Source organism: Ambystoma mexicanum, chromosome 4q (genome assembly GCF_040938575.1).
Source record: "Ambystoma mexicanum isolate Mex_15411 chromosome 4q, UKY_AmexF1_1, whole genome shotgun sequence".
NCBI lineage: Eukaryota > Metazoa > Chordata > Amphibia > Caudata > Ambystomatidae > Ambystoma > Ambystoma mexicanum.
Window position 1 is genome coordinate 44907092 of NC_090928.1, and position 13109 is coordinate 44920200.

A 13109-nucleotide genomic window follows, 5' to 3' on the forward strand; every position below is an offset into this window, starting at 1 on the left:
TAAGTGTGCACCCAAGCACTTAAACACATATCCACTTCTATGAGCCTGGCGCCTAAGGCGCCAGGACTGGGGTCCGCTATGAGCCTGGCGCCTAAGGCGCCAGGACTGAGTCCAAAGGGCCCCGACTTGGGCCCGCTGAGACTTCCCTGGGGAAAATGATGTCTGCCTCTGGGGTTGCTGGGCCCGGCCTGGCTCCTTAGAGGTAGGCATCATGACAGTACCCCCCCTCAAGGCCCCTCCCAAGGTCTTTTCCTCCTGGGGTTTTGGTTTGTGCGGGAATCTTCGAATTAATCGTGGTGCGTGAACATAGTTACTGGGTTCCCAAGATCTTTCCTGAGGTCCATATCCTTTCCAATCAACAAGATAGAAGAGTTTCGACTTAACTATCTTGGAATCTAAAATGTCTTTCACTTCGAATTCTAATTCTCCATCAATTTGGACAGGGCCTGGGGGCTCAGACAGTCTGGTTCCAGGTTGTACTGGTTTTAGAAGAGATGCGTGAAAAACGGGATGAATCCGCATGTTGGATGGTAAATCGAGTTTAAAGGCCACTGGGTTGATAATAGCTTTGATGGGGTAAGGCCCAATGAATCTGGGATTAAAAGTTCGCTGACCCTTGAGGGGTAGATGTTTAGTTGCTAGCCATACCTGATCTCCTACTTGGTAAGGAGGAGTTTTGCTTCGGTGCAAATCAGCGTTTTCTTTATACTTTTTCTTGGCTTTCTGTAAGTGGGTTGTAGCTTCTTTGAAGGCTTGGGTTATTGTGGAATGTAGGTGATTTACTGCAGGCATCTCCAGGGTCAGAGGTGGATCTAGGTCAGAGGTCCGAGGATGGTGACCATACAGGGTATAAAAAGGAGTCTGTCCGGTTCCAGAATGCACTGAATTGTTGTATGCATATTCTGCAATCCAAAGGATGTCCTTCCAATTCAACTCGGATTGGTGTAACATGCACCGCAGATATTGCTCGAGAGTCTGATTGGTTCTCTCGGTTTGTCCGTCGGTCTGGGGGTGGTGGCTGGTGGATAACCGCACGTCTATTTGTGCTAGTTGGCAACATTTCTTCCAAAAGTGGGAGATAAATTGACTTCCACGGTCTGAGACTAATATGGAAGGGAAACCATATAACCGCACTATATTTTCCATAAATTCCTTGGCCAAGGTGGAAGCTGACGGCAATCCTTTTAAAGGGATAAAATGGGCCATTTTGGAGAATAGATCCACTATTACGAGAATCGTGTTGTAACCACCACAAGGAGGCAGGTCAGTTATAAAGTCCATTGACAAGGTGTGCCAAGGTGCTGGTGGAATGTCCAAAGGTTGAAGTAGGCTGGCTGGCCTTTTCTTTTGACTCTTATTTTGGGCACAGATTCCGCAAGACAACACAAATGACTATGTCTTTTCTCCAAGAAGGCCACCAGAAGTGGCGTTTGATCTTTTCTTCTGTTTTCGCGATACCGGGGTGTCCTTCCATTAATGATTCATGATGACGGGTAATGACAAGTTCCTGCAATTCTTTACTTGGCAGAAATAAGCGCTCTTGGAAGTAGGGTAAATCATCCTTAACGGTGTAGTGAGGACCCTTTTGACTCCATTCCAGTAAGGCAGAAGAGTCAAAAAGCTGTTTTACTTGAGCTTGGATGTCCTCAATGGTTTGCAATGAAGTCAAGCCCAGAATTCTTTGTTCCGGTATGATTGGCACAGGTTCTAAACTCGAATTGGGTTCTTCCATGCCTATCCGGGATAAGGCATCTGCCTTACCATTCTTGCAGCCAGGGCGATAGGTAATTACAAAATCAAATTCCGCAAAGAATAAAGCCCATCGGAGTTGTCGCGAAGATTGAGCTTTGGCCGTCTTTAAATACTGCAAATTTCTGTGGTCCGTAATTACGGTGATGGTGTGTCTTGCACCGAGAAGATAGTGACGCCAAGCCTTGAAAGCTGATTTAATAGCCAGTAGTTCTTTGTCGGTAATTGCGTAATTGAGTTCAGGTGGAGAGAATTTTCTGGACCAAAAGGCTACAGGGTGTAGTTGGTTAGTTTCTGGGTCTCTTTGCGACAGGACAGCTCCCATGGCCGAACTGGATGCATCGGTTTCCACGATGTAAGGGAGATCTGGGCGCGGGTGCTTCAATACAGGTGCAGAGGTGAATTTGGTTTTCAGGTCCTGAAAGGCTTGTTCAGCCTCAAGAGTCCATTCAAAGCGTTTGTTTTTCTTTAGGAGAGCTGTGATGGGTTGAACAGTTCGAGAAAATTCCGGGATGAACCTTCGATAGAAATTGGCAAAGCCAAGCATGCTTTGCACTCCCTTCACAGAGCTAGGAGATGGCCATTTGAGAATGGCGTCCACTTTCCGCGAGTCCATTCGGATTCCTTGAGGTGTCAGGATGAATCCGAGAAACTCCACTTCTGTGGTATGAAAAACGCATTTTTCGAGCTTGGCAAATAATTTGTGCTGGCGCAATTTCTCAAGAACTGCCCTAACATGGTTTCTGTGATCAGATTCTGAGGAGGAATACACCAGGATGTCGTCAATATAAACGATGACACAAACATCGATAAGTTCCCGAAGAATATCATTCATGAAGTACTGAAAGGCGGCAGGTGCGTTGCACAAACCGAAGGGCATTACTTGATATTCGAAGAGCCCAAATTTGGTGCGGAATGCAGTCTTCCACTCGTCGCCCTCTTTTATACGTACGTAAGATCCTCGGAGATCTAGCTTGGTGTACACACGAGCATCTTTTACTTGGTCGATAAGCTCAGGTATCAGGGGCAAAGGGTAACGATTCTTAATCGTTATCTGATTTAGGGCGCGGTAGTCAATACAGGCCCTAAGGTCTCCTTCCTTTTTAGGTACGAAGAACAAAGCGGAAGAGACTGGTGACTTTGATGGGCGAATGAAACCATTGGCCAGGTATTGATCCAAATACTGGCGCAAATGCAGGTTCTCAGGTTCAGTAAGAGCATAAATCCTACTACAAGGTAGTTGTGCATTGGGTACCAAGTCGATTTGGCAATCGTAAGATCGATGGGGAGGTAAGGTGTTAGCCTGCTCTTTCTGAAAAACGTCTTGGAATTCTAGATATTCAGATGGTAGCTGTACAGGGGTGGAAGTTACAGAGGCTAGACCCATAGCTGGATTCCTTGGGTAACAGGTTGGTTCACAATCAGGAAAAGTTATCTTCTTTGCTCGCCAGTCTATTCTCGGATTATGTGTTTCTAACCAAGGGATTCCAAGAAGTACTTGAAATTGTGGGGCCTTGATCACATCAAACACGATTGCTTCCCGATGTCCGTCCTGACCCACCAGAGTGATTTCAACTGTGGAATGCGTTACAGGCCCTGAGGCTATTTCGGTTCCATCAACTGTAGTAATTACATCTTGGGCTACTTTCGGGCGGAGAGGAAGCTTAATCCTGGAAGCCAATTCACGCTCTATGTAATTTCCAATAGCTCCACTGTCTATGTATGCTTTTATAGCATGCAACTGCTGAGGCTGTTTTGGGTTCACAAGCACCATTGGCATGACAAAATGCAAGGTCAAAGAGTTTGTTTTCAAGCTCGGCAAGCGGACCCCTACGCTTGTCGGGCTAGGTCGTTTCCCGAACCAGGTGTCAATAACTCGTTATCAGTGGCTCCAACCACCTTCTTGGGTGGTTTAACTGGACAACTTTGAAGAAAGTGACCGGAAGTTCCGCAATACAGACAAAGTTGCATTTGTCGCCTTCTCTCTCGTTCCTTCTGCGTTAATGGTCCTTTAACACTGCCAATTTGCATAGGTTCGGAAACGTCAGTACTCTTGGAGTTAACGTGGGTCTTGATAGGTACTCTGGTTTCATACTTGAGCCGATCTGCTTTTCTATTTTGAAGTCTGTGATCAAGTTGAACCACTAAGTCTATGTAGTCTGCGCAGGCCTGGGGTGGATCTACTATCTGAGCTATAACATCTTTAAGCTCTCCGCGCAGGCCTTGATGAAACAATGTGATCCTTTTATTTTCAGGCCATCCGGTTTCCACAACTAGTCTATTAAAGGTGGCGATATAGGACAAAAGATCCTGATTACCTTGTCGTAAGGATAGCAGTTCGTTGTCAAGGGCCTGTCCCTGCGAGTGTCGAGCGAACAATCTTTCCATGCTGGCCTGGAAGCCCTGGAAATCCCGGAGAATGGGATCATCCTGATTTACCAATGGAATAGACCAATCGGCAGCACAGCCACTGAGGTAAGATAGTACAAAGGCTACTTTGGTCTGGTCGTTGGGGAAGGCCCCGGGCCTGCATAAAAAGTGTAAACGGCATTGGTTCATAAAAACGGCATATTTCTTGGGATCCCCCGCAAAACGTTCCGGCGGGGCCAAAGGCATGTGTCCAGGTAGATTGATTTGTACCGGGTTATTCGAACCCATTGTTGTAGAAATATCTCCGGAAACAGGTAAAGGAGTGTGCTCTGTCTGGCCCTGCAATAACCTTTTGGCCAGATCATCAGTTCTTTCCTTGGATAGGATTAGTTCCCTTCTGAGAGCATTAGTCTCCTGGCGGGCTGAGTGCACTTCTGCCCGTAATTCCCCTAAAAGATGGGCCAGCTGATCTGTCTCGGAAGTCTCCATAGCACCCAGGTGGGAAATTGTGGTAAGGCTTCGCGTTCTGTAACGCTCACCTGGTTCCCACGGAGGCGCGGCGTCGAAGGCGCAGAACTCTGAAGATGGACAGGAAGGGCCCCTCTATTCTGGCTTCCCTGGCTCGTTGGATACCCTCCTGTGCGTGAAAAGGGAGTATTACCAACTGTGGAACAATGCTCAAGCCTCCCACTCCCTTCCAACCCTCCACGATACCTCCTCCACGATTCCCCGTGAAGCCTCACCTTAGGGTTTGGAAGGATGAGCTCTCCATCCTGCTTCTGATGCAGGGGCGCATTGAAACCCAGTTACTTCACTGGATTGAGGATTGATGGGAGTTCAGGTAAGCTTGACTGTTCAGGTAAGGCGCTTTAAAAGTTCTGTTCAAAAGTTCAAGCTTAATAATAATGTTCGTTGTCTAATTGCAGCAAGCGCTAATGCTTATGTCTTTTTCCCCTTAGGGGCCGGGGTTCGGAGTGCCGGAGATATGGCGCCGACCTGAAGTGAAACAGTTCTGGATGAGCGCTCAGGTAATGTCTTTGCATTCGCTCATTCAATGTCTTTGTCTTTTTTCCCCATAGGGGCCGGGGTCCGGAGATGCCAGGAAGCGGCAGGACCCGAAATGCAGTGGGAATAATCCAACAGGTAAGACTTAAAAGGAAACTGAGCTTTCCTTATTCCTTTTCTCCCTCTCACCTTTGTTCTTGTCTTTTTTCCTCTAGGCGCCGGGGCGTAGCTGAATCCGGAAGATCGCTGCTGAAGATGGAAGCGCCTTGCAAAGGTGAGTAAAATGCAGCGTTGCAGCAATCGAAACGAAATGCCTTTAAAATGATGTCTTCCTTTTCAGGGCCGTTGGAGAAATGACTCCGGAATGCAGATTTAGCAGGTAAGGGCTTTTCTTCTCCTATTCTCTTCCTTTCTCCCCTTGCAGGTGTTCCAGGGTGCTGGCAGGCGTGGCTGAAGTCAGGATGCAGGAGCTGACACGGTGAGCGTCCAGCTGCTAGGTGCAGAACAACGCGAAGCATGTGTGGCTGTTCGGGTGGGGTTTAAATAGCCTTGGAAGAAGTTCCTGGTATGTATCCTTCCACCAATCAGGTATGTATCCTTCCCTGACCACACCCGGGTGGTGAAGTAGTCCTACAGGTTAAGTAGTCCCATTCAGGCCTCAAGAGGGCCTGGATGAAGCAGCAGGGTCTGCATCAGGTACGTGTGCACCCAAGCACTTAAACACATATCCTCTTCTATGAGCCTGGCGCCTAAGGCGCCAGGACTGGGGTCCGCTATGAGCCTGGCGCCTAAGGCGCCAGGACTGAGTCCAAAGGGCCCCGACTTGGGCCCGCTGAGACTTCCCTGGGGAAAATGATGTCTGCCTCTGGGGTTGCTGGGCCCGGCCTGGCTCCTTAGAGGTAGGCATCATGACAGTTACGTCAACTACAGAGGCATTGAAGATGCCAGTAGAAGTAGCCATAATAAAATTTGCTACCAACACGGGTGGTGTGAGGAACCCGAGGGTGTCCTCACTTCTTTCTCTGCATCATCTTCTGCTCAGGTGGCCAGGGAAGGGCCATCCCTCTTGGATGCCAAACTCTGGGGGTGCAGATGCGAGGGAGGATCACCTGGGTAGAGGAGACTTGGGGAATGGAAGGGGGATGTCCTTGGGTGAGACGCAGTATCACCCATTTCCATTCCATGATGAACCCTCAGCCCCATCTACATTTATGGGATATTGCTACCCTTTTTCCTCTGCCCGGAATGACAACAGAAGATATCAAATATGGGAGCACTAGGTAGAGGGTGAAGAAGAGGAGGGCTGCAGGCGAGACATGTTATGCCCCTTGTCCTTATGGGAACCAACCTCAACCTCCCCCTGCCCTTGAGGGCTGTTGCAAACCATCTCCCTCATTTAATCCATTATAGTACTAGGATGAGGAAGAGGTGACTAGGAGTAGTGAGCACTACGAAGTCATTTCACCACTCTAGTAGTGAGACGAGGAAGAGACCTGCAGACTGTTGCAAAGGTCAGGCATGTCCTGAGTGTTCTAATTGTGACCAGGCAATTGAAATTATGGACTCACACCTACAACCTGTCAAGCGGTTGCAGGTGTATAAAAAGGTGGAGCCGTAAAGTGTGTACGGATGACCAGCAGGAGAGAAGCTGGGTTGATCGGTGCGGGCCTGAAGGGAGAATCCTGCGTACCAGGAGGCAGCCGAGGTGGGTCCTGCAGGAGAGACAGGAGGCTGGCAAGCGACCCCAAGAAGCTGTGGAGCCGAGGGCCAGGCGGACCACAGAAGTGGGAGCCTCATTGGTCGGATGACAGTTGCTGGAGCTGCAGAGGCAGAAGAGATCTGCAAGCTGCGAGTCACGGGCACCGTCCGCGGGAATAAAGCAGAGCTGCCGGCAACACAGAAAGAAGGGGAAGCGCGGTCAGAGGAAACCGTGTCGGCAGAGCAGATAGAGAGAGGACAGCCGCTCAGAGGAAACGCCAGGAACCAGTGAGTGAAAAGGGATGCGCACTCGGACCGGGGCACTCCATTGGGCTGTTGGGAAGCCAAAATAGATGGCGAATGAATGGAAAAGTATGTGCAAGATTACATAAACCCAAGGCAACGGGTTGTGAGAAATAATAAGGACAATATAGAGTGTGAGCAGCAGAGTATAAGATCAAAGTTATTGAATATCAAACTAAATGAAGGCTTTTGGCAAAGCTATGAACCAATAAGTTTGTGTGGAAAACACGTACCATATATTGAAAGCAAAGTACGAACGGTATGAAATACAGTGGAGAGCCAGTATGCAATATTGCAAGAAAGTATGAAAGCAATGTGGTAAAGGAAAAAGAACACTACACAGTGAACTGTGTGAGAAAACACATTGTGGCAAAGTCAAGAGGCTGGCAAAGAAAAGTCAAATGAGTGTGAACCTTCACACAGGTACAAGTACAAAAGAGCCTGTGTGGGCTAAAAAGCCTAGGGTTCCTGGTTACACATTCTGTAATGGGTGGACCGTGTGGTCCCACAACTGCGCCTAGACCGGGGATACCCTATTTTGAGAAAGGCAAAGAGGTTGCTGAAGTGAAACAGAGGAAAGCAATCTGAATGAACTGTTAAGAAACCAGAAGAAGTATAAAGTTGACCTGGAACTGATTTGGATATTGCGAGATTGAGACTAATGTGAGAAACCTGAAGGTGTCTCAGCTGCTAGACCACAGGGATCTGTCACCAGGTGTCCAGGACACAGCCATCGCTTTTGGATCCAGTTCCTGGGGGTGGACCAGTGTGGGGGGATCAACTGGGTGAGGTGTCTTCAGGGAGTGCGAGGGGGGCACCGGATGAGGCAGTAGCCCCTTCCTTCTAATACCTTTACTTAATCCTACCAGGTAGGATACATAGGAACTCAACACCCCCCCTTCCACTTTTCACAACACAAACACTTTCTCAAAGACAACTTGCCATGAGAGAAAATGGACTAACACCCAAGCCTGACATGTCCCAATACAATGGCCAGGCAGCGTCAGGCAATTACTAACCATCACGCACACCTGACTTCCATTACACTTCCCCACACGGATAAAAGTCGGAGCACGAGAGCACACACTGGGCGAGGCAAAGCACACGAGCAAACAGCAGTTTTGAGTCGGCAGCTGAACGAGGGGAGAAAGACAGGAAACCAAGAAGGGTTTGCAAGGAGAGAAACACCCTTGACCTTTTTTTCGGCAACAAACCGTTACTTTTCACAAACCTTTCAAAGCAGAAAGCATAGGGCCTGGAAACCCGACTGAACACTCCAGCATTGTGCGTCGGAGATACCGAAGGCCCTCCTGGGTAACCAACCAAGGTGGGGAGGAACGGCAGCCGCCAGGGTATCGTCCTTGGCTACAAGAACAAAGAAGCATTAGAGAGATCAACACAGCCAGTTAGTTGGGGAGACCGATGCAAGACCGGTCTGTGTTGAAGTCAAGTTTGCAAGCGGCAAAATTATTTAACGAGCACTGGAACAAACATTGTTAAACGTGTGTGATGAAAGACGCGAGTAAAGCTAAACTGCTGATGAATGATTGAACTTGAGAAGGAAAGATACAATACCGTTAACAGAGTGGTCCTGCATCATGAGTGCGCTCAATCGAAGGTCTCTATAAGGTATCCCACCAAGAGAAACGAAAGCTAAAAGATTGATGAGAATATTGTATGAAGTGAATTGAAGTGGTCGTGTGAAGGTTTAAGCAAACCACATTGCACATTCGAAAGTCTTTGATATCAAGAGGATCCGAGCATGAACGAGAGAGAACAAGAGTGAACATTGTGATACAAAGAGTTCCAAGCCCGAAGGAGGGAGACCCATGATAAATGCTGGAAGCGAGAACTTGTGTATGTGAAGATGGTAATAAAAATTGAACTTTGATATTTGTTTTTTAAGACAGGCACTCTGCAGTAAGAGACTGTTATTGGAAAGGAGACTTTGGCAGAAGGCCCCGATACCTATGCTTTGAACTGTATGCTTGTGGCAGAAAAGCCAGAGTGTGTGCGAAGCTCGAACATGCCGCCTTGCCCAGTGCTGAAAACATGTGGAAAGGAAGACAGCTGCTCAACCGTCCTGACATATGATTTGTTAAACACTTTTCTTGGTTGCATGCATTATTGTCCCACACCCTTTTGTATTTAGAAGTAAGGATTGGCAATAGGTTTATTAGTATAGGCCTTTTTTATTGTGACAGAGATTCGACTAGAAATGCGTTATTATTTGATGGTCGTAGCTTGCATCCTTAGATTTAAGTTAGATAGGCGTTCAACCAACCCATTGAAGTTCAATAAACACCCTTAAACTGATATCACTCGTGTCTGTCTTCACTGTTTGATAACATGCCTGCCTTACAGTAGCATGCTCGGTAGATGGGTAGGATTGCATGATAATAGGATCCACATTGACCGAGTACACAAATTATGGAGGGAACATGAACAGGGTAACACGGCTATTGGTACACAAGGAAGTAAGCAAAGAAATGATAGGGGAAAAAGGGTCTATCGATAGATCCATCGAAGGTGGAGCGCAATAAAGGTGCCGATACCACGCCGCCCAGGCGGACGCATTTACCAGTTGCGAGAATAGGGTGGTGCAAGGTATAATTGACAGATGTATTACAAGTGTTTGAACACATATACAGCCCGAGAGGCCTGGGGTGGGAGTGCTCAAGGGGGAGGGGGGACAGACTGAAAATACGACACAAATACCTAAGGTGCTGCTGCACAGCACAGGGAAGGTGAGCACTACAGGTGAGTGGAATCCATGGGGATGTTTTAGACAGTCCCTTTACTGCAGACCTGTTAGAAAACTGTACGACCACTCCATGCCAGTAGGGTGGGGTGAGATGTATTCAGGCTGATCATCCCCAGTAGACCGCAGTCGCTGGGAACAGAACCAGCTGATACAAGGTTGGCAAGCTAATCTCAGGGTTACTTGTGGAGACAGGGGAAATAAAATTTGCAATGTAGTATTCAGGGAGGGACATGCACAGCACATCCAGTGGTTTCAAATTGCCCCTTGGTAGGTGCATCTGGGAAGAAGAATGTGGAATGCAGGGGCGATCCAGGAGCAGCCAATCAGAAAGTATGTTTTGGTGTCCTTGATAAGCAACAAGTGTACTATGTCCCTGATGATGTCTAAGAGGCCCCTCATTGGTCAGATGCCATGTGAATGTCTCCCTTCCCACCAGCTCAGGGTGTCTCGTGTTTTTCCTATGAGTGCTGACAAATGGCAGGTTAATAAAGATCCAGGTCAGCACAATAACGTTTTTAACCATTCATTTACGGGGTGGAGCGGGAGGTAATCTAGCGCCACGAGAGGAGGGGGCGAGCCAGGGGTGGGAAGACTGTGTGCTCCAATCACTTCTGACTAATGAATGACTATCTAGCTGTAAGGGAATTGACTTAACTTAACCAATTCGCTTTGTGCGAGACGCGATAATTCAACGCATCAAGTGTAACTGTTTCTAATCGCACAGACACTGTATTCACTGTATAAAAATGTTGGCCGCCGTGGGCGGTGTCAGCTCTCATCAACCAGTTCTGCTCCACCGTGTTTGATTTGTGATTGCCCAGCTGTAATAAAGAGCGTTACTTCTTGCTTGGCGTACGCTCCTTTTCTGACTACTACTGGTAAATTTTTGACTATGCTCCTGGAGGAGCCCTGATAGAGAGGCCTGCAGCAGGAGGCGCAGTGTGCCATGGCATAGCGAGTACCAGAGAGCAGATGGGATGCCAACAGAAGGAGGAAGTAACCCGCTGGAAAATGGAAGACCACTGAGAACACCAAAGCCGCCACAAGATATCAGGGAGCCGAGAGAAGGGAACTGAGACACTGTGGCGCTTTGCAGGGTATACCGCATGCAGATGAGATACGGTGATATTCAAAGGCTGAACTTGAGCAAGCCAGTTGGGATGCTGAGTGTATTACTGAATAAAACCAATGAAAGGGGGTTGAAGACCCAATGGCTGAATGAGTCAGATTGTTACATGTGGAGGAAGCCCTGGCAAGAGTGTATAGCAGGCAACCTGTTGCGAGTCTTGGACCAGCACCCAATTGTGAAAAAACAGAGTCAAGAAGAGAAAAGACAGCCTCTTTGGTGTGTGAAATTCAGGGGCAGTGAACCATACCCCCAGACTGCAAAGTTTAATAAATTGTGAAATCCAAGGCAATGACGCGCACCCCTTTTATGTGTGAATTCCAGGGGAAGGGAGCCATACCCCTTGGAATGGAAAACTGCACATTTTAGGAAAGAGATCTGTGATTGTGAACTGTATATAGTCTGAGAAACTAAGGGGAAGGGTACACCCCGGCCACCTGAGGATTGTGAAACGTTGATTATTAGTTTATTTTTGCACCTTTTGGAACTTTGTGTTGGAACTTGGAAAAAGATACAGATGGCAGTGTTGAAAGACTATACCCCTTTGCACTTAATTTTGAGTTTAGCACGTAAGGGTCAGGTTAGGAATTTGGACACAGATTGACGATCTCTACTTTTGTACATTATGACACTGAGATCCTTTTGTTTTGTTGAGGCAGGGAAACCCTTTGTAGTGATAGGGTAATATAGGTTTTTCTCCAACCCTCTTTTTTTCTTTAATAAAAGTCTATAGCAACCATCACAATGCTCCTGTGTCAGAGTCCTACTCCTGATTCCTTATGCTACCTACAGGAAGAAACAACAGGAACAAGGTGTTGCCTTTATTTATGATCTTAATGGGGGAGGGAACCTGAGGGGATGCAAAGATTGATGCTAAAAGGTTTAAGCAGAAAGATAGAGGAGGATAACAGACCATGTCCAATGCCTGGTATAAGGTCATCCCTTAAGGGCCTAGGCTTGCAACCTCTTCTCTTCAGTAGCAAATGCTTTTCCCTGTAAAATTAAGGTTTACAAGAGTTCTACATACTAAGTATGAACTATTATACAGAATTGTTCCAGGTAAAGTGTCCAAAATGAATACGAAACAAGTTTGAAGAGAACAAAGGTCTTTGTTTGACGGTTTGAATGACTTGACTAACTTTATGATATCTAGTTAGAAATATTTAAAACTAGCATTCTAGTTTAACTATTATTCATCAATCTGGTTTTGAAAGCAATTGGCATGTTATTTTTCTAACCCGAAGTCTTTCCCATTGCATACCCTGATATGTCCCGTTAACAAATCGTGTAAAGAAATGTACAATTCAATCTGTTGAGGATCACGCTCTTGCTTTCCGAATATAAAATCACTCAAGGTTTTGAGAGTAACGACAATGTAACAGTTCTAACAGAATGTTCCAAATGACATTACATTACCTTTTGCAGTTCGTTCACATGCTGAGAGATAATAAATGCTGACAACACTGTGAACTCCTCTGTTTTTGCAGCAATGTGAGTGTACATCCTCTCCACAAGTTGTGCACATTTCAATACAGATGCAAAATTAGATGACGCCCCTGGAAGATCATTCAAAAAGGTACAATAGTACAATTGTTAGAAGGTACACAGATATAAATTCCAATACAGAATACCCAAGAATAATTACACTGACTAGTTTTCAGAACAATACAAGCATTCCATGATCCTTCTCTTGAAGTCTTGTGTGCCCCAATTGTCTTTCCAGGTCATACACTGAGGGAGGGAAGGAGGCAGGGAGGGAGGGAGGGAGACAGGGAGGGAGGGAGTCTTTTTGCATATAAGCCGGATGTCTGGATGGTCAACATGTGTGCCCTGTGTGGAAGGTCTTCTGGCCAGAAGCAGGTCTACCTGTGCAAGGCATAAATTCGTTTTCAAAAACTGATCAGCAACATTTCTGAATTAAATTTTTCTTGATTAGCAAACAAACTTCTTTAATTAGCAATTTTACACTCAAATTTTAAATGTCGCCAGACATTATTTGCACCCAAAACATAAAATTAACAACAGTACAGCATTTTTGTGTACTGTTGAAGACAGTCAGAGGAGTGTCTGTAAAATGTTAGCTGCATGAATGGA

General features: G+C 46.7%; 1 protein-coding gene across 2 annotated transcripts in view; it reads right to left on the reverse strand.

Annotated features, from left to right (window-relative positions):
* Positions 1-13109, reverse strand: part of URB2 (URB2 ribosome biogenesis homolog) — a 945224-nt gene that overhangs the window by 63929 nt on the left and 868186 nt on the right. For both annotated transcript variants that reach the window (XM_069607426.1, XM_069607425.1), the window contains one exon: positions 12432-12571. In XM_069607426.1, coding sequence (XP_069463527.1) covers positions 12432-12571 — 140 coding nt within the window. The remainder of the gene's footprint in view (positions 1-12431; positions 12572-13109) is intronic.